This window comes from Haplochromis burtoni, unplaced genomic scaffold (assembly GCF_018398535.1).
Source record: "Haplochromis burtoni strain Fernald_Lab_line unplaced genomic scaffold, NCSU_Asbu1 Contig_75, whole genome shotgun sequence".
In the NCBI taxonomy this organism is placed as follows: Eukaryota; Metazoa; Chordata; class Actinopteri; order Cichliformes; family Cichlidae; genus Haplochromis; species Haplochromis burtoni.
In genome coordinates this window covers 1,398,091-1,425,573 of record NW_024582436.1, presented here as the reverse complement: position 1 = coordinate 1,425,573, position 27,483 = coordinate 1,398,091, and the positions used below count along the sequence as shown (strand labels likewise).

At 42.5% G+C, this 27,483-nt stretch overlaps 1 protein-coding gene across 4 annotated transcripts; it reads left to right on the top strand.

Annotated features, from left to right (window-relative positions):
* The first annotated feature begins 431 nt into the window (after positions 1–431).
* tbc1d4 (TBC1 domain family, member 4) lies at positions 432–27,176 on the top strand. Of its 4 annotated transcripts, XM_005935139.3 has the most exons (24): positions 432–955; positions 1,110–1,551; positions 7,845–7,973; positions 8,064–8,295; positions 8,708–8,952; positions 10,010–10,099; positions 10,411–10,515; positions 10,618–10,750; positions 10,876–10,967; positions 11,059–11,169; positions 11,899–12,021; positions 12,539–12,598; positions 15,241–15,458; positions 15,926–16,087; positions 17,603–17,760; positions 18,420–18,626; positions 20,048–20,209; positions 20,340–20,498; positions 21,612–21,712; positions 21,828–21,971; positions 22,862–23,021; positions 23,163–23,332; positions 23,778–23,954; positions 24,586–27,176. In XM_005935139.3, exons 2-24 carry the CDS (start codon positions 1,165–1,167, stop codon positions 24,814–24,816), a joined length of 3,756 nt encoding a protein of 1,251 aa, XP_005935201.1. In that variant the 5' UTR covers positions 432–955; positions 1,110–1,164; the 3' UTR covers positions 24,817–27,176. The 4 variants fall into 4 exon arrangements, with proteins under 4 accessions (XP_005935201.1, XP_005935202.1, XP_005935204.1 ...); XM_005935140.3 differs by having other exon boundaries at positions 432–1,551; positions 15,244–15,458; XM_005935142.3 differs by lacking the exon at positions 15,926–16,087 and having other exon boundaries at positions 437–1,551.
* Positions 27,177–27,483: the final 307 nt, after the last annotated feature.

Here is a 27,483-nt window from a genome sequence, read left to right as displayed (position 1 = left end):
GGCTAAGGTACTATTTTGGGGATAGGCGGACTGCTTGGATATTATAGCGTTAAGTTGAGGGGAAGTCTTCCCGTGCATAAAGCACCACATATGATTATGAATGTCGAGTAGTGGTGGGACTGAGATTAACCTACTTGTGAACAGCCGGGACTCACTTTGCTTAGCAAGAAAAAAAATTGCACATGTTATCGAAACATAATATTTTGCAAAGGGCTTGTTTTTACAACCCCTGGTTCAACCTGATGGAGGCGGTTGGCAGGTAGAATTACAACCAACGGGAGCTGGAACCAAGGGCACTTGTGCCACGGGGGGCTGAAAACACATCTCACGGTGCCACGAAGAAAGAACATTTCCAGGTAAAACTTAATGTACTGTGGAGAAAGGCGGAGCCTCGTCCTGTCACGTTTCGCACAGCGGCTCTGCGCTGCCCACTCCTCCAGCACATGGGATGGATGGGCGGTTCGTCACAGGCGCGCAGCCGCTCCGCCTCCGAGGCGTTGTGGAAGGAAGGATCACTGACGGGAGACTGCGCCGCAAGACGATAAACAAGCATCAGTGTCTGTATTTTATTGTTCATCTGCAGACAGAAATCGCAACGGTGGCAAAGAAGCGTGTGTGCACTAGGATTTCAGGACCGGGACGTTGGAAATGCGCCGCCCTGCGTGCGCATTCGGAGACAACGTCCAACGCGTCAAAGAAATCAAGATTTCTCTGGGTGACTTGTGTTTACACGGGAGTCAACCAAAGCCACGTTTTTGGCAAGCTATCTTGGTTGGGACAGTATAGTACAGGGGTGTTTAGCGCTTGGTTCTCCGCCTAAGCAAACGGTGGAGCGGAGCAGGGAGTAAAACAGCGAATAGACAGCACTCGAAGTTCTTTTTTTTTAAATCCTTGAGGGAAAAACTGAACATCATGGAGAGTTGCAGCTGATCGAAAGGGCGAGCACATGTTGGAGGTTTGTTTGAGCGCTGCGTAAACTTTGTGTATGGATGTGGACATGGAAAGTGTTGCAAACTAAACACAACTACAGCTAGCCTCGGTGGCAAGAGGGAAAGATATATTGATAGTGTTTTATTTTTGTTTTGGGGTTGTTGTTTTTTTGGAAGTAGGATTTGCTCTGTGTTGTTGTCATCGAGTTTCGGGCGAAAAGTCTGCTGGGTCAACATGGAGAGTCACGACGAGAAGGAGAAGTCGGACAACAGGTTCGCCCTCACTTACATCGGCTGGTCCCTGCTGGACAGGCGGACCACCCTACCCATGCTGCCGTGGCTGGTGGCCGAGATCCGCAGGCGGTGCGAGAAAGGCGACTGCGGCCCTGTGATGCAGCCCAGGGAAGTTCATCTGGTCCTCTGCCCCCCCTTCATCCGATGTGTCCCCACCACCAGCAACAACTCCTCAGTGTTCATATTCGAGCACAAAGCACAGCTCATATCTCGCTTCATTCACAACAGCAATGACCTCACCTATTTTGCCTATCTCCTGCGGGGCCAGCCCGACAACCCCGAGTCCGAGATGTCCTGTCACGTCTTTAAGGCCTGCGACCCCAACCAGGTAGGCCTGCTCCTCTCTGCACAGCACAGTTTTCAATACCATGAGCATGAATGGACCAAAACTCAGGCCAAAAAAGTAACGCGGTGATCCATTAAGAACACCCTTATAAAAAAGCTTTAAATAATATTTTTTTTACACCTAAGAAGACCTGAAGCAAGTATCCAAATCAAACGTCCTGAGTATATGTGACTAAATTAAATATGATGTCATGGTGAGGCAAACTATTTTTTTAAGGGTGGACTGATCCTGTCATTAGCTGTAAACTCAAAAACAATGGGATGTCCAACTAAGCCTGAAGTGAAATGTCTCCAAGGTGAAAGCTGTATAATTTAATCTCAACCTCGCACAATATTTGATCAGTCGTTGGTCAAAATGTGTTTGTTTTGGGATTAAGTATTTAGGCCACTAGATGGTGGGCATGACAAACCCAGTACTGTGTTGTTGTTGTTTTTTTGGTCAAAGTTAATCTATCCCTGGCCTTTCCCTGAGCTTAAGTACAGTGGCCCTGAAGCTCAGTGCACCAGAGCTTAAGAAAAGACATATGGTTTCACCAATTTTGCACCACGAAGGGAAAATGATAGCTGAAAGCTCCCATTATAGAGTGGCATGTTCTGTCTTTGTGTCGGTTTATCCCTTTTGCAGCGTCATGTGTCAGACTGGAGAAGATGGGACTGTGTTTCCTGAAGTTGCAGCGCTCGGCGCTCTTGGGGCTGCTGTAGATCTGACATGTGTCTGGTGTCTGTGGTGTGACAACAACTGAATACAATATTGAGTCAGCACATTCACTTGCCGATCAGCATGCCACTCTTGAGTAATAACTGAAATAAACAGCCAGAAATCAGGAACGTGGGAGTCTGTGATTAAATATATATTGGTAGTAATCCTTTCTGCTCTTTTCTGAAAAGCAGTTCATAGCATATTTTTTTAGGAAGTTGCTGCACTCAGTAGCCTACCCTAGTGTTTATCTGAGTTATCTTTTCTCTGATTTGGTGGTAGAGAATGTTATTTATACAAGATTCTTAAACAAACGCAGTTTAATCTTGGTGCCACCTCAATTCCTAATTCCATGCAACCCATTCTGAAGTCTAACATCCCTACTCATGCTAATCCTGTTTTCCCACTGACTCAGGAAATGTGCACCAGTAATGTTCACAAACACATATCTAGTTATGCTCACATTTTGCATTGATCTAAAGTGTGCCCGTGCCGTATCGTGTTTCCTGTGCAGGGGGCTGAGCACAATGTTTGTGTGTTAGTGAAAACTGAGGAGCAGAAGCGCCAGCAAGCTTAAGGCGTGCACACTTTCGAGGTCTATGGCCTCTCTGCTAATGCCCGAATGTGTGTGCAGCAGTGAGAAAAGTATCTTGGACGTACCTCATTCATCACTATTACGCAACGAGAACTGGTTTGGCAACCAGCAAGCCCAAGCAACGTGTGCAAGGTGGACCATGTGGAATGCATGGCTAATTCTACCAGTACTCTGTTGCCATGTACAACACCCTGTTGCGGCAACTGCTAGCAGTCTGTTTGTCCCATTTTCCACACATAAACAGCATTTATTGCGAGCATTCTTACTACCACGTTGTGCGTTTTCTCTTTTTTCCAAACTGACTTTGAAGACACAAAAAATATTGCTTTATTTTTGGTTGGCAGGAATGGTTTCACATCTATTTTTAGTTGTAGAAATGACAGGCCTTCCTTGTGTAAGGAGATTTGGCATCTATCAAAATGATGAGAAAGGTTATAATGAAAAGACACTCTTGATGTCTTCAAGAGCACTGCAACTTATTAGATCCTTTTGGATTTAAGAAATAAAACGGTAAAGGAATAGCCCTGAATATGCAGTTTGCCTACAAACGTGACATCTCTCATGTATGTGTTTCAAATGTCATCGTGCTAAAAATCAGGTTTGACCTCCTGGACTTGAAATGCAGCCTCGGTCCTCACGCGTTCACTGTTAGGGTTAACAAGACTCACATTAACATGCCATGGATAATATTTTGCTAAAGCATCAAAGGGAAGATTTGGACACAAGTTAAACTTTTTTTTTTCAGTTGAAGTGGGAGATGTTTACTTGACTTGTCTGTGAGACTGATAGGCACACATTCAGCACAGTCTCCAGTCAACACCACTGTGCTATTATCAAGCCAGCAACACACACTCAAGGCCTGCACAGCATAAACCACAGACCCCTGCATCATTTTTTTTTAATCTCTGCTCTGACTTGGAACAGTACCACTGTGGAATCACTCACTGGGTAACCTGTTGTCTCTGCTGTGGGTGATGTTCATTTTCAGTCACAGTGGCACACACTGTTAAACTAAAATAGGAAAAGTCATTGTCTACCATTCAGCTTTACAAACCGTGCAGAGCTTGTTTTTTCATCTATTATATCAAGTGCCTTTCCCTTTTGTGCCAAAGACAGGAATTGAAAAGCTTTTTTTCTTATATTACGTGCACCTGTTGCCCAGAGAAGGAAAAGTGGCCCAGTGTCTGTCTGTTAATGTGACCAGATTTCTGAGGCCACATATTTGTAACCGGTTATCATGATATTCTGTGCACAGTTCACAATGAAAGGGAAACTGTCTGCAGTCACTGATATGTTGTTACATGTCAGATAAGCATAGCAAGCAGCTTTGAATACTTGAGTTCTGGGATTAACTTTATAAAAATGTATATTATTAGCAAGCTGCTTGTCTGGTAATTTGGTGTGACAGATAAGTCACCGGATCAAATACAGTCATGTGAAAAAGTGAGTTTTGACAGGACAGGCAGCCAGGTGCACAGTGGGGACCCCACCAAACTCACCCCAAGGTCACCCCATGCAACGCTCAGAGAGAATGCAGAAAAACCCAAGATCTACATATGAGACTGTAATTAGAGAAAATACTGAACAAGTATGGCTGATTTGGAAGAATGTGAACACCTCTTACCAACTGTCACGCATGGTGGTGGAGGGGTGATGATCTGGGCTCGCTTTGCAGCTAAAGGCCCTGGGCACCTTGCAGTCACAATGAACTCCTCTCTATACCAAAGTATTATGGAGTGAAATGTGAGGCCATCTGTCTGACAGCTAAAGCTTGGCTGAAAATTGGGTCATGCAACAAGACAATGATCCCAACCACAGCAGCGAATCTATAACAGAATAGCTGAAAAACAAGAATAAAGGTGTTGCAATGACCCAGTCAAAGTCCAGACCTCAGGTTGATTGAAATTCTGTGGCATGGACGTTTAGAGAGCTGTGCATAAATAAATGCCTGCAAACCTCATTGAACTGAAGCAAAGTTTTAGATGGCAAGCCAAAATTCCTCTGCAGTCATGCAAAAGACTGATAAAGTCATACAAGACAGAAAATTATTACTTCAAGTTGTTGCTGCGAAAATGATAGTGTGTACTTAGTTTTTCACAGGGCTGCATAAAACTCTGAAAAGTTTCTTTTGCACCTGGCTGTGAGTTCCCTCCCTAAGTTTCAGTAAAATCAGAGCATAAACAAAGTGAAAAACAGTCTCTCCATAGCTGTTTTATTACCAGGATCTATGTTTACATATACACTTGTATTGGCACAAAAAAAAATAGACGTTTTACTGACGCATTACAATTTCCAGTTGTGACATCTTGTCACTGTGGCAGTAAAGATATCATAAGGAATTTTTGTTTGTTTGTTTGTTTGCTTGCTTGTTGTTGTGGTCGAATATGAATTTTGTTCAACTTACATTTGTCCTCAGCCACATGGAAAAGCACAGGCTACAGTGAGGTCAAACTTTAAATGTCAAGTGGCATCAGAACAAATCCTTGCAGAGCCAGAGCCACACAAAGACGGATATTTGGCCTTAAAGCAACTCCATAAATCGAAGTTTATGGTTATGACGTTAATAAGCTACAGTTTGTTTGTTTTTTCCGTCTTTCTATTCAATTTGGGCAACTTTCTAAGAACTTGCATCGCATGCTTTTAACTTAAAAGCATGCGATCTTTGATTGCTTCTGGTCTGACGTGGGGTATTACGTTTCATCTCTCGCTTGCTTTCTGTTTCCATTCTTATCTTTTTATTGACACAGTGATAACCTGTGCACCTCCAAAAGAGCCTAATTAGGCCTAATCACAGATATTGTGGCCGAACGTGAGACTCCGCAGCTTCTCAGCGGTGTGGCTTATTGCTGCCGATAATAGCAGCAGAGCAATGTGCCATCTACTGTAAGATCTGATGTTATTAGGGGCTTTTGAAGAGCGCTTGGACATGATGGGAGCTATGCACTGAGAGTACTCAGGACTCTAGCAGCTCAGAGGGCACTGTTCCCGTGTTTGTTTTCACCTAAGCTCTAAAGCTCTGCTCTGCTACTGGTGTTTATAGAGAAGCATTGCTTCACAACCGCCGTCGCTTATATCGTTTAATGAAGCCAGCCTGTGATCACTGAATGTTACGCTAGTTTAAAGAACCGCTTTAGTGGGAAGAGGACGCTGGCTTTCCTTTAGTTCCTCAACAGCTTTTCTGCCTGCCTGTCTGTGCATGTCTCCCTTCAAGAAGCGAGCACCTTTGCCGACTCTGTATTGGGTAGATAAGGAATAATTGATCGCACGGAGTGGCGCTTCGGCATCATCTTACTCATGTATAATAAAGCAGCTCCTTTTAATGTTTAGACAAATCTGTCTCTTTTTTCCCCCCTCCCTTTGTGACAAAGTGTTGTGGTGGCCAGCTGTAGTTCTCAGCCAACAAAGAGTGCTTACCTCGACCTCGTAGTGTCAACACTGTCTTTTCCAATGAAGACTGCACTTTCACACAAAATGTAGCCATCAAGATCCCATGTGTGGTTTATTTTTCATTCCTTGTAAGTTATTACAGCATGTTTTCATTTATTCACAACCCGCGTTTACAGAGAGCGCAGATATTTGTTTCTGAAGCTTAAAATGATCACCGCGATATTATTTTATCCTGAAAAGAAGTCAGCCAACAGTTTGAAAATCATTCACAGTTTCTGGAGTGTGGGATTAGGACTGAGCATCACCCCCACCCCAGCCACTTCCACTTTTCCTCATCTCAAGGCAACGCTCTGTCACCAGCCAGGAAAAGCGCAAGGCCTTGAGGGGGGAGGTGGGAAAGCAGGCGCTTAGAAAGTGGGACTTTAAAATAGCCCCAGTAGCAGACGTGCATTTGATCTCATTGCCTTTTATGAAAATCAGACACGGGCTTTGTCAGGATGTTTGAGTTCATTCACAGCTTTTCTTTTCCTGTTTGCCTGCCCTCCCCTCTCTGCGCTCTGTTGTTCTGGTCACACCTCTGAAGTAAGCGCCATGTACTTTGCTATACAACTTCCCTCTCCAGTCCACATTAGAAATATATTTGTTCAACTGCCTGTATCCAGCTCTTATCTGATCTGATGTGTGCAGTCTGTGGAGCTGCTGTTTGTTCTAGCCCTCACTGTTGTCTTAAACACAGTATTTGGCTGACCTTGGCTGCAGCATTAGTTCCAGGCACTCTGCTTCTTTTAGGGAGCTTTAGCGTCGAGGCTTTCAGTCAGTTGTTTGCTGCCAAAATTTTAGTGCAGCGGTGATTCATTGCTCTCTGACTCCACTGCTATTGTTCGGTCCCCATTGTAAAAGTATTCAAAGCCTAAATTATGGTGTGTTTTTTTTTTTTTGTCTTGTCTTTTGCCTGTTTTTTTTTTTTTAATCTTTGACTTGTTATCAAAGCAAGCTGTTATCAAGCTTTGATGTCACTAACACACTAGCTGCCTGCTAATGTTTAAGTGCCACAGTGTAGCAGCAATAAGCTTATCGACCTTCAAGTCTCGAGTTTCCCCCAGCCTTCTGTTTTCTGTTCATTGCTGTAGAGAGTGGGTGTTCCCCATGGCTGCACGCCTACCTCTGACACCACTGTAGCTTTTGGTCCGTCTATTGTTATAGTTTTTGTTCAAATCTTTTGCTCTTTTCAAGTTATTTAAATTTCAAGTCTAAATATGGTTTTATTTTATTTATGTCTTAACATGCATAACCAAAACAACAGTATTGATATGATTCCACATAATTTTTTTTACTGTTAATTTTTTACTTCCTCTTAGTTTTTATTTGTCATTTCGAGAATGACATGAAGCATTATTCATGTTCATATTTTACAGAACCTGACGAAAAGTTAGAAATTGGGTTCTTTTAGATTTTAGGGTTATGTTATACTCGTGCTCTTTGAATGTCTGCGAAGCTGGTGTTCCCCTCGACCTCCCTTATTCTTTTTGTCATGGCTTTTCTTTGTTCGTGTCTTCCTGTTCATCACATCCTTTCATTCCACTTGCCTCGCTTACAGGTCCCTGAGGTAATTAGTAATATTCGCCAAGTGTCCAAAACAGCGCTTAAGGAAGATGCTAAACCCAAACAGGAAACCGACGAGGCCTTCTACAACTCCCAGAAGTTTGAAGTGCTTTACTGTGGCAAGGTAGGAATCTGTGCATATGCCTTTAGAATGGAGTGTTTTTAAGATAACAAGGGGCTTCAATGAATGCTGTTGGTGTTGCAAAAATCCCAGGTGACGGTCGGATACAAGAAGGCTCCATCCACGCTCGTCGATGATTGCATCGACAAGTTTCGCCAGCACGAGATTGAGCGTAAACGCGTTCGACTCCTCAACGGTCAACGAGGATCCACGGAGAGCCCCCCTGTGGAGTTTCTCATGGGAGGCGAAGGAGACCCGCTCTCCTCTGCTCTGAATGAGACTATGGAAGACCCCAGAGGTCCTGGAGGGGAGGACGTGACCTCAGGTAGAGACGAACGCTTCAAACTAATTTATGATGAGGAAAAGTTTTATTGAAATTATGTATGTGTGCACAGCACAGCAAAACTAAGCTGAACCAAGAAAATCAAGTGAAACTAAACTGAATTACAAACAAGATGAAAATGAAATTAAAAGAAAAACTAAGTAAAAAATACACAATTAAAATAACTCTGTTATTATCACTTAATGTTTATCAGGAGGCAAGTAAACCATTTACTAAAAACAAGAGGTCAGTAGAAAAATCTAGGTTAATTTAACGATTCAGTCAAACTGGGTAATCCTGTGTACTTGGTAGAACAGCACTGGAGTATATCCATTAGATCAATAGCGACTAAAGGTTCTAGTGATGTAATTTTCTAAACTTAGGTGTGAGTTCATGTTTGATGTGTCTATTCCAGGTAAAGGTATTCTCAGCAGTGGCAGTCAGAGCAACCTACGAGGAGCGTTCCCCGAGTCCATCCAGGAGGACTCGGGATTCGAGGAGCCCCAGGAGTTTCGGACACGCTGCAGCAGCATGGTGGGGAGTCTGCAGAGGAAGCCGGGAGAAGGCATCGTCATGGTTTCCACACGCCGTCGTCACGCTAGCGCACCAAATCACGTTCAGCCTTCGGATGCAGACAAAAACCGCACTATGCTCTTTCAGGTAGGAGAAGTTGAACGGAGTAAAGGGCTGTGCGGTACTGCTGCTAATGTGTTGGTGTCACAGTGAGAGCGCTTCTCTTCTCTTTGTCCAAATGACTGTTCAAGTTCTTTCCTTCGGTTCGATGCAGAACACTTATCAAAATAACAGTGTTCTCACATGAAAATCTTTGTCTAGTATGGAGAGAAGTGACTGACCTGGGCCCTGAAGGCATCATTTATATCTTAATAAATAATTTGCAGTGAGCTTAAAGGGATGTCCACCTTACGTATACGACGCAGTGTACAGATGGGCTGGCCGGGTGTCTTATTTTGCATTGTTTTGGATTTACTCCACTCTAAACATACCCTTTTCAATAATATGGATGGATTTTTTAAAGCTCCTCATGCCAAACCATAATTTGTGTTGTAAAACTTGATTCCATCTGTTACACCAGAAAACCAAATGGTCGCTGGCCTCAGCGCTGTTTGTCACGGAGGCCTCCTTTGCATAGAGTCTCACTGCTGAGGTTCACACCACCGCAAATCATTTTTATGTGCACGTGGCTGGCAGCTATAATGTGTAGACCAGCTTGGCCTGGTGTAACTGTTCCAGTTAATAAGGCCGTAACTCCTGTGGTATTAAAAAAAAAAATAAAAACTGACTTCACCACTGCTCCTGTGATAACACACGGTCGCTGCTTCATGAAAAACATGTGCGCCGCACTGTGAGCCAGCTGCCATTCCTCACGCACCATGCCTGTTTCGTCATGAAGCTAATTTTAAAAACTAGAGCACAACGCTCGATGTGATACTGTACGTAGCAGTCAATTATGAGGAAAAATCATTAGCGGAGACTCGCTGACCCTGATTTTAAAGCGCACGTGAGCGTCTTTTATCTCTATTGCCAATCGGGTCCCGGAATAATTATAGTCCTAGTCATAAAATGCTTAACATCACAGGAGATCCCAGTGTGTTTACACACATGCTCTCCCATCCGTGTTGTTTTGTGAGAACTTTTCATGCATCTATTACATGTTTTTACTTCACTCTGTGTGACCGTGTTCTCTCGTGTTTCATAGGTTGGACGTTTTGAAGTAAACCTTATAAGTCCTGACAGTAAAACTGTGGTCCTGGAGAAGAACTTCAAGGATATCTCATCGTGCTGTCAGGTTGGTGTATATTTACTTGTAATGTTTACGCTGAAAAGGTCTCTCTTGTGTCTCTGCTGCAGCCCTAGCAACTGGAATCTAATCACAGAGAGCCTTTGCTCATCTTTACACAAGAGCAGACCTTTAGTGTTTATTCCTTAATTTAGTGGCAGATCTTTGTCAGTAATGTAAGAATACACTTCTTTTCACCTTTGTTGGTTGTTTAGTAATTAAATATGATATAATAAAATCATCATTATGGTGATGTGCTATAAAGTTCCACAGCTATCCCAGGCCTCTGAGGCTAGTTTGTCGTTTGCTCCCATCCCCAGGGTATCAAACATACTGACCATTTTGGATTCATCTGTCGGCACCACTCAGAGTCTGGTCCCAGTCAGTACGTGTGCTACATTTTCCAGTGTGCCAGTGAATCCCTGGTGAGTCACAGGAATTATGTAAATAAAATGAAATTCTTAAGTGCATGTGGCAAACATCTCTTTCTTTGTGCGTGTGTGTGTTCATTCGCCTGTGCGTGTCAGGTGGACGAGGTGATGCTGACCCTGAAGCAGGCCTTCAGTACAGCAGCCGCCTTACAAAGCAACAAGACTCAGATCCAGCTATGCGAAGCCTGCCCCATGCATGACCTGCACAAGCTCTGCGAGAGGATTGAAGGTAGGTCATGTCACCTGCATCAGACATCCGGCACTTCTCTCGGCTTTGACTCATGAATATATTGATGTTTCTCAGAGTTAAAGCAAGTTAAAGAGTACAGCTTATTTCATCTTCTCTGTTTCCAGGTCTCTACCCACCTAGAGCAAAGTTATTCATCCAGAAATATCTCTCCCAGCTGACCGACAATGAGCAAGCTGAGATTTTTGAGCGAGTTCAGGTCTGGCAATGGAGGTGACACTTTGATACAAACATGTTATTTCTTACAGCTGTTGATTCACACTTGAGTGTTTGTGCATTCATTTCTGCAGAGACTGAAGCCTGCGTCAGACCAGGAGGAGAATGAGCTTGTGATTCTTCATCTGAGACAGCTCTGTGAAACCAAACAAAAGTCCCACCTCCACATTGGAGAGGCCCCTAAGGTAAGGGCACGAGAAAGCTTACGGTCCAGAAATAATTTCCTGCAAAGTGGTGTTTCTGTTGAATAGAGAATCGACACTTGGCGACATCACAGTTGTCGATCGATTTGTTGGTTTTACTCTAAATTTCATTTTGAAAAGCAAAAACAAACAGACAGGCTGGATCCTTAAAATGTTTCTAGTGGTCCTTAACATGAAATCTGAGAAACGTCAATTCAGACCCCCTGATGGTTCTGAAAATCGCTTGCATGAAATGGCATAAAATTTGAATTTCTCAGACCGTATCCTAAGGTTTTGTTTTGGACTTTGTGTTGATAAAGGGATTGTGTAGAAATATTGATGGTAAAAGAACTCCTTAGCTGCTGTCTTAAATGTAAAGCTTGTTGCTTTGTATAGATGTAGATGTCCCTCTCCCTGAGACCTACAATGAACCGCTGTTTACGTTCCGTGAGTTGCTGAGAGGGGAAACACGACATTTAAAGTATGAGAGGATTGTGGATAATTGCTTTGGAATGATATACCCTGAGCGATCTGCATGCTAAATATTATCAATCATAGCGCAGTCTCCAGCAGCAGCACCACTTCTTTTAAAGCAGTTAGCAGCTATTGGCTGTTTCTTGCAGGCTTTATCGCAGGATCTGCAACTGTATTCGTACAGTGAACCTGTTTTGGTTTATAATTAAATCCATTGAAGTCTTGTTAATTAAATCTTTTTCTTTTGCGGTCTAACAGAATGCAGCAAACAGCTCAGCAGCAGGAGATGGCGCAGCCACCGGCAGTCGCTTCAAGCTTGACATTTTTAAGAATAAAGCGCGTTCATCCCTCACTAGCTCTCTGGAGAACATCTTTGCAAGGGTGGGTCTTTTTAAACATGTTTCCTTTTCTGCCACCGCCTTATCTTCCCCATTTCCTGCCGTTATATTATTATAACCATTTACTTATTTCCCCCAGTTTATCCCTGTCTTTTATGTCTCCGCAACGGACAGAAAGTAGAGCCGCCATGATGTTTACCTCTTACTAGTCTTCTAGGTTTCTGTTTCTGTGTCACTGTCATCACAGGGATTTGGATTGACCCATATCTGCCAGTGAGACAGCAGAATAATTCCTTAGCAGAGGCGTCCAGGAGAACTCTGCTGCCATCTGTTATTATCTTAGAGACTTAGCTGAACAATAATGCTGTTAGGCAGCAAGGAAACGTTTCCCTTTGTTTATTTCTGCTTCACTCTTAATCTAATCGCTGTTTCTTTTTGTCAGAAACAATTGTGTAAAAAAGAAAAAAAAGTGTTTTTACTTTTTTAAAATTTTTTTTTTTTTTTTTTTAATTTACCCACTTGTGTTTTTATAACTTTTGTACAATCATCTCTGTCACCAGGGCGCCAGTCGAATGCGCGGCCGCTTGGGAAGCATGGGAAGCATGAGCAGTTTTGAAAGAGTAAGTGTCCTTGAGGATGAACATGAGAATTCCCAGAGCTTCAGTCGGGGGACTCTGAGACTTCTCACTCTTACCCCGTGGCATCTAAAAGCATGCTATATTCCAACTGTGTCCTCGGGAAAGGGGCAGGTCGATAAGAATCCTTTCACTTTCATCAGTGTCAGTAGGTGGATCTGCCAACAGTCCTCTTCGCATGAGGAGAAACGATTTTGTGCTGCGTTTTTTCCCACGTAGTTTTATGATGAAGCTTGCACTGACAAAAAGGCAGAACAGTACAAGAGGGAACGTGTGTACAGAGCTGCTAGTGAGCCGTTTAAGGTTGTTGGCTCCCTTGTGGTTACTGCTGTGCACAATGTGGAGTGAGAGCATGATATGGTCCCTCTGACTCCTCATCAGTCATGATGGGTTTAGCAGTACGCTGCTACGATGAACAAGTAAACAAGCAAATGAACCAATTGAGTGCCAGGCACCCAATTTACAATCTAAAGGCTAGGTTAGGCTAAACCAAACCCAACATAAAGTTGTGGCTGGTGTAGCAATTATTTTATAATTCTATACTTAGAATTAATTAAAGAGGTTTCTTTGAAATGCAGCAAACACATTTGTAACTAAAATGCCGATGCAGCACAGGGATGCTGGATTTTTTGCATGGTTTTTTTTGTTTTGTTTGTTTTTTACCGTGCATTGTGTTCTGCATCCTGATTGGCTATAGACCATTGTCAATCAATCTCGTGCCGTGTCTCCTGTACAGTACAGAATGCGTCCAGCTTGTCAAATTTACATAAATCTTCAATCGCTAGCAGTGTGACTCTGAAGTGCTGCACTGTATGTTTGTAAGTTTTCTAATCAACAAACACAAATATGTCGACAAAACATTTTGCACTTTGGTTTCATTCTATAATACTGGACTTAATTTTCTACGAAGGTTAGAACTTGGAGAGTGTTTAAACAAGAGAGATTAGTGTGAAAATGTTCATGCCTGTCTGAGAAAAGTGTATAAAGTGTGTAGTGAGGGGTTTTACAGCCTTAAAACTTTGTGGATTTCACTTATCACGGGCTATTTTTAGAACGCAACTCCCGTGATAAACGAGGAACCACTGTATTGTTACATAACACATCATAAAGCACATGCTGTAGAATATTGTGCAAATGTCTCGAGCCGTCCTTCATTTTTCATATTTTTTTAGGAAAATGGGAAATCACCTTAGTGATTCAGTGAAACATACAATGAAAGTACAGCATATAAGGCAAAAACAGAGACTGTACAATTCTAATAAGCTTGAAAGGCAATATTTGGTGTTGTATCATGATTTTAATTTGGTATTATTACAACGGCCTCTACAGTCACAAACCTGCTGGAGACCTGCAAACAGACTTTAAAGGGTTAAAACTACAGAAAAGAAGTGTTACTTGTTTTACTGAGGCCGCAAAAGTATGAAATACTCTCTCCTTGTAGCAGATGTGTGACTTTTTTCACCGGATGTGTTAATACTGTCATATCAGATTTATTGAGAATAATAACCGCCAAGTAAGGACGATTATTAATACCAGTCTTCAAATGGCAGCTCCAAGTGTCTGGGAATTTATTAAGCTATTATTTCTCTTTCTTTTATCTATGATTAGCCGCACTGGCTATTGCAGGTTTTAACAAATGTAAGTGATCATTTATCATGGAGTGGCATATATCATTTTAATTTATGAGGTTCAAGTAAAGGTTTCTGTCATTGAGATGTCTTTAAAAAGTCAGGAAAAAGTTGCTTTGATTGGGATTAAATGAGTAAGTAGTCTCATTGTAAGTAGTGGGGATTCTGTCAGGATGTGATGAGCTGGTGAAAAGGAAATCCCACTCAGGATGTCCAGTTACGCATCTGCTGAGCCACGTGTGGCCTGGATTTGTCTTCTCGGCCCTGACGTAAGAGAGATTACTGCAAAAGTCTCTGATTTGAGTAAAATTCTATCATCAGTTTTTTCCTAAAATTAACAACAGCATCAGGTTGTTAGATGACATCATCGTCTAGCGTGATTTGCAAACAGACCTCTTTCCAGTCTATAATGTCATCAGCTGTAGCCCTCAATTTTTTAATGTCATCAGCTGTAGCTGATGACATTAAAAAAAATAAAAAAAAGCGCATTGAAAGCAGCAGCATGACCTAACCCTGATCTTAAATAGGGAGGTCTCTAAAAGCATGATGGAAGGAGATAGGAGGGCTTTCGTGTACAGTTGCGTGTCACCGAGGTCCTCCCCTCCAATGGTGTGTGATGTTGTGAGTCACAGGACACTGGCCATTAGAATACAATAGATGTGGGAGTTGTGCCACCAGACATGAGGCAGCACGGAGTGATAGCGTGGAGTATAAAGTTGAGCCATGGACTGAGGCTTGCTGTGGGTTGAATAGGTGAGTGTGCGATTGAGTGTTTAACTTGGCTGTGAGCTGTGTCGTGTGGTTTAACTTCCAGTGAAACATGGACTGATTTTTCACTTTTTGACTTTTGCCTTCTGTCACTGACTTTTTGTTTGATTGTATGATCCTAAGAAATTTAAGCCATTCATAAAAAATGTCATTAAATATGCATCACTGGAAAACAGTGAAGTCATAAATATGACTGACTGCTTCCCGCCTTACACATTCTGTCCTCTTCAGCAGGATGAGGAATCTCCTGGTCACTCCCCCCCAGGTTCCCCTCCTGCCTTCCCGGACGAAGACCCGGAAGCTGGCTTTCAGTTTCGTCGGCGCGCTCACACCTTCAGCCATCCACCTGTGAAAAAACGCATCTCCTTCGACGGCCAATTGCCAATACAGAACAAACTGACTCCGCTTCGCAGGCAGCAATCCGTTAACCCAGAGTTGCTGCAAAGCAGGTAAATATAAGCTAGTTTACAGTTAATCACCCTCTGCAGTTTTAAAGAAGGGTTCTGCGTCTGTTTGGTGATATTTGCAGGAGTTAATAATTTGTTCCTTTTTGCAGTTATACAGATCCCCTCCCTTTCCGCCTTTGCTGGATTGAGCTTTTGTGTTTTGTTTGAAGATATGGCTAATGCTAACTTAATCATTAGAACTGGTTGCTTTTCTTTTAATCGCGTCAACAGTGTGTGTGCACAGACATTGTAATCTATTTGCAGCACTTTGATCAGTCTATAATCTCTTCACCTTCTGCCCCGCTGTCCTCGAACAATAGCATCACAAGTTTCCTGTCACTGTTTTGATCCCTCATAAGCTCCCCACCTGTTTTTTTTTCCCTTATTCATTTCTGTGCTTGGACCGAAAGCTCTTTGTTTTGTGTAATGTTTTTCTTTATTTGTGGGCATTTCATGTTTGGCCCGCCCAGTCCCGTGGCTGTTTCAAGAACACGCAGTGTTTCAGAGAGCGAGTCCTCCTCCTCCTCCTTCAGCCTCCCCTCCTCCTTCACTGCTCCCACTTTCCTGAAAAGCTTTTACCAGGGCTCACTGGGTTCCCTGAACTCCCTTCCAGACAGTGGGAGCCTCAAGAGGTGAGAGGGGGGTGCTCAGGCAACCCCCCTTGCTTAGACTGAAATGCACCCCATACCGGGGACTTCATCAGGAATGAGATGGGTGGGAGGGACAGGCTGTTCTTTGCTGGCAGTAGCAGTATTCCCATTGGCTGTCAACACCTTTTTAACACCCAGCTTTATTGCCCTGTATCTCTTTTTCTGTATATCCAAAGCAAATTTGTCTTAGGATAAAATTCTTTTTCATTTTTTTCCACACCATGTATGCAGCTGGAGCCATCCTCTTCCTGTTTCTCTCAGCAGGGGATGCTGATGCATCCCTCCCTTGTTGCATTTGCATGTGCATTGCAAGCTTTTTGCTTTAATAACTGTGTCTCACAGCTTTAACCTTCATCCTTCCTGACTGGTGCAAGAGTTGCTACTCTAACTCATCATGCTAATAAGATTCCCTGATACGTTTATGTTCAGCAGTTGCTATTAATGGTTAGCTTCACAAATAAGCAAATATAGTATGTTTGATACCTGATGGTGCAGCAGTAGGAGCAAGTTTTTGAGCACAGCTTACAATGATGATGAATGAGAAGTTTAAATGACACAGCACTGGAGACACTTGATCTAAATACTCCAACGTGCTCGCAGCCTAGTTTGGTTTGTTGATTGCACTGTATGACAACTTTGCCCCTTAGGGACTTGGCGAGCATGAAAACATAGCAAGAGGTAGTAGGTCAGGGGAAGAGTTTTAATCTGTTAAAGAGACAGCGTTATATGTGTAGAACAATTGTTTTCTCAGTGCCATTTGTTTCAATCCAAGGTCACTTCCTGTTTTTCACTGCCCACGTGATCCGACGGGCTCTTGTGTGCTAAACAAGCTCGCCAGCTGTTTAAGCGACACTGAGCGAGAAGCGAAAAAGCTCTGTTCTTGTGCAGACTAAAGAATGCAATCTGCACTTTCAAAGGAACTGAATTAAAATTTGCTTAAATTTTCACAACCCACTTTTGCTCTTGCAAGGCTGGTAATTGTGCGCTTGTGTAGAAAACCTCTGTTGACATGGATGAGAAATGGGACGTTCGGTATTCAGTTCAGCAGCACCAGCCAAACTTGCAACAATGTTCATCACGGTCAGCTTTTACCGGCATTTATTTCCTGAGTTGGAAGGAAAACATTTGCTACGAGGTGGGGAAGTTTTTCAGTTCTGATTTTTCATTTCCACTTACTAAACCAACTTCTTTTTCAGCAGATGAACACACGTGCATGCACCTCAGCTGTGGCCGATGTTTCTCTTTTACATGCTGACTTTGCTGCTTTATTAACATTTACACTGGGAAGGAGTTAGTGGCTGGCGCAGTATGTTGAAGTTTCATCTTGGCTATTTTTTTGTCAGTCCAGAGAGCTTGTATTATTTTACCACCATTGTGTGTATGTGTGCTTATGTTTGTGTGTCTGCATTTGTAAAAGTGTGCTGAAAAGAGAGTCTGTGTAAGCTGACACCTGACTCGTTTATCAGGTGTCACTGACGCTGCTATTTTCTCTCGTAGCAATGGCGAAGGCAGGAAGAGGACTCTGTCTGGCTGTAGCAGTGACTCGTTCAGCGGGGGTCTCCCTCTGAGCCCACGCAGGGTCTCCTGGAGACAGAAGATCTTTCTGAGAGTCGCATCGCCAATGAACAAGCCATCTGCATCCATGCCGCACACAGGTCTGGCAACTCGATCCACAGATCTACTAGAAGGCAGATCGAATCTTCTTCTAAGAAGTGACAGTACCTCAAACAGATTTTTAAATTCCAGGCTTATATGCAAAGACTGAGGGTTGAAAAAGAGCAAAGGGAGAACAAGTAGCTTTGTACCATTGTTTTTCCCCACGAATAAGTCTCTAACAAGGTTTTTGACCAAGCAGCATTGCAAAATTGTATCATGATTTTTATTTACGACTGATTTAGTCATATATAGTTAGAATATTTTCTGACTGAAGCCAGAAAAAACAGTTTCATTTTTTTTGACTGCTTTCCTGAGTTTTGTCTCCAATTTTGAAAGTCAAACATCTGTCTCTAAGAAGTGATTCTGCTTTTTTGTCCTTCTGTTCAGTTAAAATTGGTCTGGGTTTATTGGAGCTCCCTGCTGTGTTTTTGCTGCATTGATGGGAGCAGTGAGACTGTTAATACACTGTAAAACCAAAGCAGATCAGAAGCTAGAGCAGTCTGAATGCCTGTGTGCAGCTGCAGAGCTGAGTGCTAACAATCTGTGAACTACCACTGCAGAAAGCCCATCTTTATTTTCTAGCATTCATTGTCCCAAAAGCTTTGGGACTTAACAATATATTTTCTATACTTACCATGTGTTGGATGTTGTGTTTCAGATGACTCCGAAAACAGGGAGCTGTTGCCTCTCTCTCCTCGTGCCTCATCTCTGGACCCTTTGGGTCAGCTGCTGCCCCAGGCAGGCGACCCTGGGTCAGAGAGGAAGTCAAAGAGGAAGGCAGCTGACTACCGAGCTCTCTGGAGGACAGCTATCCACCAACAGATCCTCCTGCTGCGCATGGAGAAGGAGAATCAGAGACTTGAAGGTGAGTCTAACTAGTTAATTCTACACAAAGTATAGTGACCTTGAGGGGAGCCTGGTACTATGACTGATATTGATATTACCGCAAAAGACTTCAAAGTGTATATAAGTATTTTTTTCCCCTCAGTAACTGTTAGTATCTATAACTTAAAAGCTTGGATATCATTGTTAAGTTATATTAAGCTAGGAAGATATTTATTACAGTAATAATTTAAACTCCTGTCTCTTTACTTCACCTGTCATCTAAACTTTACACTCAACCCTTACCCCGTACTCCAATCTTTAAAGTCTTGTCATTCCCAACTGAAGCTTTATGATCATGGACAGAGATAAAGGAGCTGAGGTTAGCAACTCGTTAAGCTTTTTCGTTTTTTGTTTATTTTCAGAAGTCTGGTAACACCATACTGGTTTTGGGACACTTGAGCAAAGCTACATTTAGTTTTGGTTTTGCAGCACTTTCAGATAGACAAACTTCTGTAGAAGCGGTAGTGTAGCTTACAGTGAAGTCTTGCAATTTTCCTTTATAAAAAGACTGAAATAATAGCACCAGTAGTGCTACTGTGGATTGTCCAGATGCAGCTTTGCAAACCCAAGGAAACAAATGGCTATAAAATGACATCAAGTGGGTTATTTTGGGGGCTTTTGGGGCTTTATTTTTATTTTTTTTTAGCATGTTATTTTTGGCGATTGGGAACAGCTATCTTATTATAAAAAGATAATCTTTAATGAAGTTACCCTTTAAAATGCTAAAGAAAAGACCTAAGATCATAATATTTTGTAAATGCCCAGATCAAACCATGGACCTAATAAATATGTTGCTTCCAGTGACAGACAGGAGAAGTACTATGTGTCGCTTTTATATTCTGAACACCACACATCTCTTTCCCTTTGTTTGCTACTATGACATCAATGCTGGTCTGAGGACCTAACTGTGAATAACTATTTAATAGAAGGTAAGCAACATAAAAGGAGAATTTGGGATAAAAGCAGATATTTTTTTGCATGCGTCTGGTGGCTGGTTATTGTACCATTCGATTCAGCTTTTCATTTTGCGTGCATGGTGATCATACTTTATGATTTCTGTTATCTTTTGTGCTCCCATTATGCTGTTGTAAGTTTCTCCATGCCTATTGTGGCTTGCGTTTATGTGAAAAGGGTTTCCATGTTATCCAGTGATTAAAGGTTGAAGCCGCGATGCTTTGTATCCACGCTTTCTCTGGAACATGAAATCTTTTAATTGTCATTATTCTTTGCTACAAATCCAAAGTTATAGGGGCTTATTTCGAAGTTGTTGGCCTTTAGTCTCGTTTTTTGTTTTCTTTTTCTGAAAACAGAGTCTTTAATGGACTTTAATGTATTAAATATGAGTCGGTCGCTTTTTATACTGATATTTTTATATATATATTCATATACATTTTGTTGCAGCGAGCCGAGATGAGCTGCACATCCGCAAGATGAAGCTTAACTACCAAGAAGTGAGCGAGTGCTCCAAAGATGCACAGGCTTTGTGGGAGAGAAAACTGACAGCCCCGGGCAGAACAACGGTCCCACAAGACAAGGAAGAAATGTATCGTGCCCTCTGCCAAGGTGAGAGGCACTAAAAAAAGAAAAAAAGAAAACCGTATCACCAGTGGCATGTAAACAGCGCTATAAATAAATCTGAAACTCCCCACAGGACAAAAAACATTGTATTTCTGTTGTGGTTCTTTGTGTGCAGGAGTTCCAAAGAGCAGACGCGGGGAAGTCTGGTTGCTTCTTTCCCATCAGCACCGGCTGCGTCACAGACTCCCGCCACGTCAGCTAGCCCTGGATACCCACTACCATGACCTCCTCAAGCAGCTCACCGCACAGCAGCATGCCATTCTGGTCGATTTAGGTGTGCACAGGACCACAAAAACCCACGAATTTCATCGAAGATACAGATACAATCTATGCATGTAGAAATGTTTCTGTGTCTATGTGAAAAAGAAAGTACACCCCATGATTCAGTTTGTAGACTCTCCTTTAACATGTATACGTTTGTCAGTCTTTCACATTAGGGTGGAGGAATTTTGGCCTACTTTTCTTTGCAACATTGCTTCACTTCATTGGGGTTTTCAGGCATTTGTTTATGAACAATCTGGTGTAAGATCCAGATTTGACTGTGTGCTTGTGATCATCGCCCTGTTGCATGACTCCGTTTTGACCTCACATTTGACTGTAGAATACTTTGTTTGGCTGCAAGGTGCCCTGGTCCTGTGGCTAAAAAACGATCCCAAATCATCACCCCTCACAGCATATTGTGCTGATATGCTGTGTTTGGTTTTTGCCAAATGTGGTGCTGTGCATTATGGCCAAAGGACAAAGGACTGCAGAAGTCTGGGAAACCTTTCAAAACAAGCTGCAATACTTCATTCTTTTTCTGATTGTAATGAACTCGAGCATTTAACATGCTAACTGAGGCCTGTAAGATTTGAGATTAAGCTCTCAGGTGTTTTACAGCTTCTTTGAACATTATATAGTCTGACCTTTTGGTGAATTTGCTGGTACGTCCACTCCTGGGAAGATTATGGTATTGTGTTAAACTGTTAGCAGTCGGACGTACCGCCCACGGGACATTGGATGGTTTAGGGGACTAATAGGACTGCTAAGGGGTTAACACACACCTGAAAGCTCCAGACCAGCAAACTGATATAAACATCTGATATATATATTAATTAGCTTCTGGCTGCTACAGAACCTCTGAATTCCAATGAAAACAGTAAGATTATGCAGGAATGCACAGAGAAACTTTCTTTTTCACATGACACACGCTGTATCTGTTTATGATTATATATGTTGAGGAAGGCCGGGAATCTGAAGATGGCCTCCGCTGGTCCTTCAGCAAAGGCGACTGTTTTCAGAGCTGTCACTTCAGTATTGTTGCTCGTAGTTTAATGTGTTAACCAGAAAACAACAATTCCTGGTTATTTTTCTCACATTTACTCTCACTATCTGTCTCTCTGATTAGGCCGGACCTTCCCCACCCACCAGTACTTCTCAGCCCAGCTTGGCGCTGGACAGCTCTCGCTTTACAACCTCCTGAAAGCTTACTCTCTGCTGGATACAGAGGTACATACTCTAATCCCCACAGTGGCTCACTTTAAGGCCTGTACTGTAATGATTGTTGTGAAATTTGCAATAACCCCCTTTTTAAACATTTTTTTAAAATTCTTGTGCTGCACAGGTTGGCTACTGCCAGGGTATCAGCTTTGTGGCTGGAGTTCTGCTCCTCCACATGGGTGAAGAGCAGGCCTTTGACATGCTGAAGTTTCTCATGTATGACCTCGGCATAAGGCGGCAGTACAGACCCGACATGGTCTCTCTGCAGGTCAGTGGGTGGAATGAACAACTTATTCTGTCACAATGTCCAGTGTTTGTGTTCATTATGTATTGCAGGAATATTTGCAAATGTTAAGCTCCAGTGCCACTGCTGACCTTAAAGACAATGCTGTGCACAATAACACATGCAAATGTCCATTGCCAAAGGTGGCGTTCAGTTTAAACAAATTCCAATCTATTCGAAACAGTTATACAGTAACAAATGCTTGTTACTGCATAACTGCTATTATGCTGTAAACATTCACTTTTAGCTGTTACTTACTGCTGCATGAACCCTTGTGTGGGTTTTATTAGCTACCAAGAGCAAACAGCAGTTAAGTGTCTCCACCTCTTAGTCAAACCACTCCTGCTCTGTATCTGTTAAACATCATCTGACCTCGCTGCAGTTACAGCATCAGCAGGCGTGGTAATATTTAATCCGCTTCAGGTAACTGCTGAGCCAGGTCTCTCTTCCCTGCAGGGTTTACACTTTTAATCCAAAGTTTTTAAAGTCAGGAGGAGTTTCGGCTGTTTTCTCTGCACAGTGGCTCAGTTTGAGGGAGCTAAAGGTATTACTTGCTTTCTTTTTAACTGTCAGGAAATTGTAAAACTTGATAACTGTCTAATTTTAGCCTGAGCTAACTTCTGCTTCCTTTTTCTATTGGTTGTGCTTTTGACTAACGTGTTGTTAAAGAGCACAGATCATCAAATGTCTGGCTGTGACGCATGTCTGAGCAAGTCTATGAAATAATAATACTTAAAGGGCTCTGTGTTTGGATAAAAGTTGGCTTGCCAGCTTGTGATTCCTGGATTGCTCTGTGACATTCTGTTAACAAGTCCTGACATACCAGTTTGACGCAGCATGTTTTGACCTGCTTCTGTGTTTATGTGTGTGTGCAGATTCAGATGTACCAGCTCACCAGGCTGTTGCACGACTATCACCGTGAGCTGTACAACCACTTTGAGGAGCACGAGATCTGCCCGAGCCTCTACGCCGCGCCGTGGTTCCTCACGCTCTTTGCCTCGCAATTCCCACTCGGCTTTGTGTCCCGCATCTTTGGTATATACATTTCTTTTTAGATTAATGGTTTGTTTGCTCACATGCAAAATTAGATATGATAATTTAATTGTCTGCTAAGCCCTACAGCTCGAGGAAAAACACTGTAAATCACTACTGGTTTATGTATTGCCTGTTTTTCAGATTTTGTGTTTGTCGAGGGGTCTGAGGTGATTTTTAAAGTGGCCCTCTGTCTGCTGGGCAGCCATGAGGGGGAGATAGTTGAGTGTGACAGCTTTGAGAGCATTGTGGACTATCTGAAAACGACACTCCCCGCCCTCAGCCACACACAGATGGAGCAGACCATTGCTAAGGTACACAAACTGCCTTTTTAAAAAAAATTTTTACAGTGCCAGATTATTAAACAAACAGTAACACTTGGAAGTGCATCCTGGCCCAAATTTGATACTAGTGAAAGCTCAAAGCTCAAATCCTTACAACATCCATCAACCACTAAATAACTGAAATTCATGGTTGGTGTCAAAGAATGCACTTTGTTCCCTAGCGACTTGTGGTTGCCAGGGGGTCAGTGACCAGTCTCTTGGCCTGTGTCAGTAAGGCTTCAGAATATGCTTTTACCTCAGAAAGGTGCCCACGTGATTTGAAGCTGTTTGTAAGATCACTTTGGTCTTTTTGTGGCTATTTGTTGATGAACTCTCCATGCAGGTGCATTTCCATTGACCTTAATGTTTTGGTACCAGAGTGTTGTACGATGACGAGCTGTTTTTCAGTGGCATCTATCTGTCTGTTGATGGCCAGGTAATGGAGATGGACATCTCAAAGCAGCTGCAAGCATACGAAGTGGAGTACCACGTTCTACAAGATGAGATGTTAGAATCTGGACCACTGCCTGATGACTCTGAGCGGCTTGACAAGCTGGAGAAGACAAATGCGCAGTTGAAGAAGCAAAATATGGAGCTGCTGGAAAAACTTCAGGTAAGGAAGTGAAGGTTCAAACCTCTATGAGACCCCAGCCCCACCCACTCCCCTGCCGGTTGTTACTTAATTTTGACGTGACTATGATATAATTGAGGTAAACATTTTAACCCAGTGTCACTGTGTGGAGACAATTTTGAAGCCAGTAGTAGTACCTAAAACTACCTATAGATGGCACTAAAACACAAGTTAAAAACACAGTACCAGTGTTTGTAAGACAAAGGGACTAAATGCTGCATGCTCTGCAGATATCGCTTCACTAATGTTTAAAGTAGAACCAGTAAAGTCACACCTGATGGTCTTCGTATAAATACACGTTAAAGAAATATTTATTTACTGTCCCATCTGTCTCGTCTGAGTCACACCTATGGTGTTGGAAATCTGCTCGTACAACATTTAACAAGTGCTTGTGATTCTGTAAGAAATAAAATCATATTTGATTTGCACTTTTAAAAAGGTCACGTGCTATCGTGTGACTACAAGTTACAAATTCTTCCTTTTTAGACTTTTAGTTTAGTTCTGAGATTTTGTAACTGTATTTTGTAACCTGCATTATTTTCACCTCCTGTTTAAATGTTAGTCTATACATTGTACTCTGTGTGCTCTAACATACAATGTTTGTGTCCTCCAGGCTGCGCGGCAAAAGATTCAGACTCTGGAGACGAGCATGGAGAACTTCCTTTCTCGGGAGAGCAAAATGAAGCACATGATTCGCTCTCTGGAGCAGGAGAGGGCAGCTTACCAGAGAACCATTGAACGCATGCGCTCGTGCCTTCCTCCTGACGCCTTGACAGATGTAGAGATGACCCAGATCAGAACAGGGCCCAATGGGAAAGCCAAAACAGCAGCCAAAAAGCCCTGATGGCAACCAGGGTGCCGGCTGCTGTGGGCCAGACGCACAGGCAGATACCGAAATGAACAAATGAAGACTGTTTTGTGGAAAGCTGCTGAGTTCCACCGCATTGTTGTAATGCTGTACAAGAGCTGTACACTATTTTTTTTTTTCTTTCTAAATGTGTTTTGTCTGAAGTGGAGACGCGCAGACTGTATAGGGAAATATCTATGTGACATTCGTCAGAAGATAATAGCGTAGTGGGAGGAGAGTTTCATCTGTATTAGCAAACAGACCGTTCCCATAGTGCATTGGAGCCACTGTTCGTCTCATCCATTTCACTGCCAGTTTGAAGGTGAGATCAAGATGCACACCATCCTTCACTTCTGAGATTTTTTTGGTGAGAGTGAGAAACGGATCTGCTCCTGCAATGTTTTTTTTGTTCTTTGAGCACTACCTTCATTCTCAGCAACACTACAAAAGTAGTGAACAGAAGGTGCCTATTGGCAAATAATCTTTTGGACCTCAGGGTCAACTTATAGCCATTACCAGTGTCTTTGATCTTGGAGTGAAGATCGCGTTGTTTTTGATATCTTCAAACTTGTGTCTGCGATGGACGCGCAGCCTCAGGCTATTGATGTTGCTTTGTTACTTCTGTTTAATTCACTTGAAATTTTTGTGAATGTAATTTCTCTCCAAAGATCACGGTGAAAATGTGTCGTTCCCCACCTCGCCCACCTACAGAGACATCTGAGCACACATCTGCCATATTAGGCTTTAAACTTCTGCGGATACGTATATAGTATCATGTTTATCTCTTGGCATCGCCTCACTGCCTTCACGTGAGAGAGCTTTAGTACTTGCACTTGCTACTTTTAAGGAGGAAGTGTTTCTTCCAAAGCTCAGGCAGGATGTGTGGTTGTCTGCCTTTTCAGTTTCCTGTGTGACTGACCGCGGTGTCGCCTTCTTTTAGCACAAAGATCAGACACTGAGACAGAGTTCACACTCCCCGGGCGCCGAACAACAGACCAAGGTGGAGGAGTGATCTGAATGTACATCACATGGTTCTCTCAGAGAAGAAAAAAGAAAAAGTCTGTATGCGATTATTTTTTTTCCTTTTGTTTTGTGTGTAACAGTTGAATGCAGGTAGCTAGTCCTGTAGATCTAACACACAGTGGCAGTTGCTTTGCTGGTTGTCACACGTCAGCATGTTTGCGTTAAAACTCAAGTGTTTAGGTGAGCAGAGCAGCAGTAAAGGAGAAAACTTGAAGACACTTGAGTGTTCTATTCACTGGTAGGGAGTCTCTCCTAATACAGGGTAATATATACAGTATATAGGCACACACAAACACACACTGTGATGTGAACTGCCTGGCTGTAAGGACAGACAGTTTTATGAGTTCAGCGAGTGTCCCTGGCTCCCTTTTCAGTTTTGTTTTAGCCCACCCCTGTGTCTGACTCACCATCACTGGTTCTGATTGAAAGCAAAGCAGTCTTGGGCTTGACTTCACTTTGAGAAAACGCCCTTCCATTTAAACCAAGGTGATGTCTATCAAAGGGAGGGGAAAAAGTACCCACTAACAGTGTCTATCACTCTTTCCGTCCTTGGTGACAAGTTGCGATGACACATTTGTCTGTTTCACTTTTTATTTTTAAATGTCAGTACATGTGGGCATGTTCTGTGGCAGACAATGCAGTGTGTTGATGTTAGGGATCCTTTACCCAGAGCACAGCAGCTGTTCCACGCAAGGCTGACGAATCGAGCCCGATCGTCTCGGTCAGGGTGGGAATTTGTCTTGTAATTGATGCGATTTTGTTCAAATTCAGGCCAAACTTTTCATACTTTATGGCAAAATGGCCACATCTTTACAGCAGGGATTTTCTAAATAGTTAAGAAAGGAAAACATATCAAACAACAAATTGTTAAACATCCATTCTTCACCACTCCCCTGCCTCTTTTTGCCTGTATTTTGCTTAACTACAGAATTTGTGAATCTTAGAAATAGGTCACCGAACCAAAGATGTGATTGTTTTCCAAAAGCAAATTCATTCAATCAAAATGAAGTGACATCTGTTTGCAATCTTTTGGTTTTTACTATGACAAGAACTCCAACAGTTACCAAATATTGGTAATTTAAAAACACAAAAAAGGTGCATTTTTTTCCCATCGTGTTCATTTTTTGTGCCAAAGATGGCCTTTGTTTCTTTTATTCAGAGTTATGATAAAAGCTTCATTTTGATATCTAATGTAAAGCACGTTCAGGTGCTGAGTCTTGACTTCTACAATAATGTGTGCATCACTGTGTTTTAACAAAAGACTGTCAACACGAGGGCTACCGAGAGGCAAAGAAACTGTCATGAATTCTTCAATAAACCTCACCTTGCCTTTTTTTTTTCTTCTTTTTTTCTGTCTACTCATGTCCAAATCTCTTTCTTGCCCAGTAAGCTCTCATAAAGAAATCATGTTCCTTTAGCAATCCGAGTGTAGGATGTAGCCTGGAGCCCAAATGTCTTTGTGTGTAGACGTATTATTGCGTAAAAGGCCAAGGTAAGCTTCGACAGTTTTAGAGAATCTATTTAAAGACCTTTCAGGAGTTGTTCTTTTGTTAACGCCTTGGGCGAAGAGAACTACAGTTCTGCAGTGGGGTGAACAATCCACACTGAAATTGTGGTCCTGCAAAGAAACGTTCAACCCAG

What these genes read in the sequence shown, in the direction of transcription:
- tbc1d4 (XM_005935139.3), top strand. Translation starts at nt 1,165, where the DNA reads ATGGAGAGTCACGACGAGAAGGAGAAGTCGGACAACAGGTTCGCCCTC. An exon ending in AGGCCTGCGACCCCAACCAG is followed by an intron (nt 1,552 to 7,844) that starts GTAGGCCTGCTC and finishes CCTCGCTTACAG; the next exon opens with GTCCCTGAGGTAATTAGTAA. An exon ending in CTTTGTGTCCCGCATCTTTG is followed by an intron (nt 23,022 to 23,162) that starts GTATATACATTT and finishes CCTGTTTTTCAG; the next exon opens with ATTTTGTGTTTGTCGAGGGG.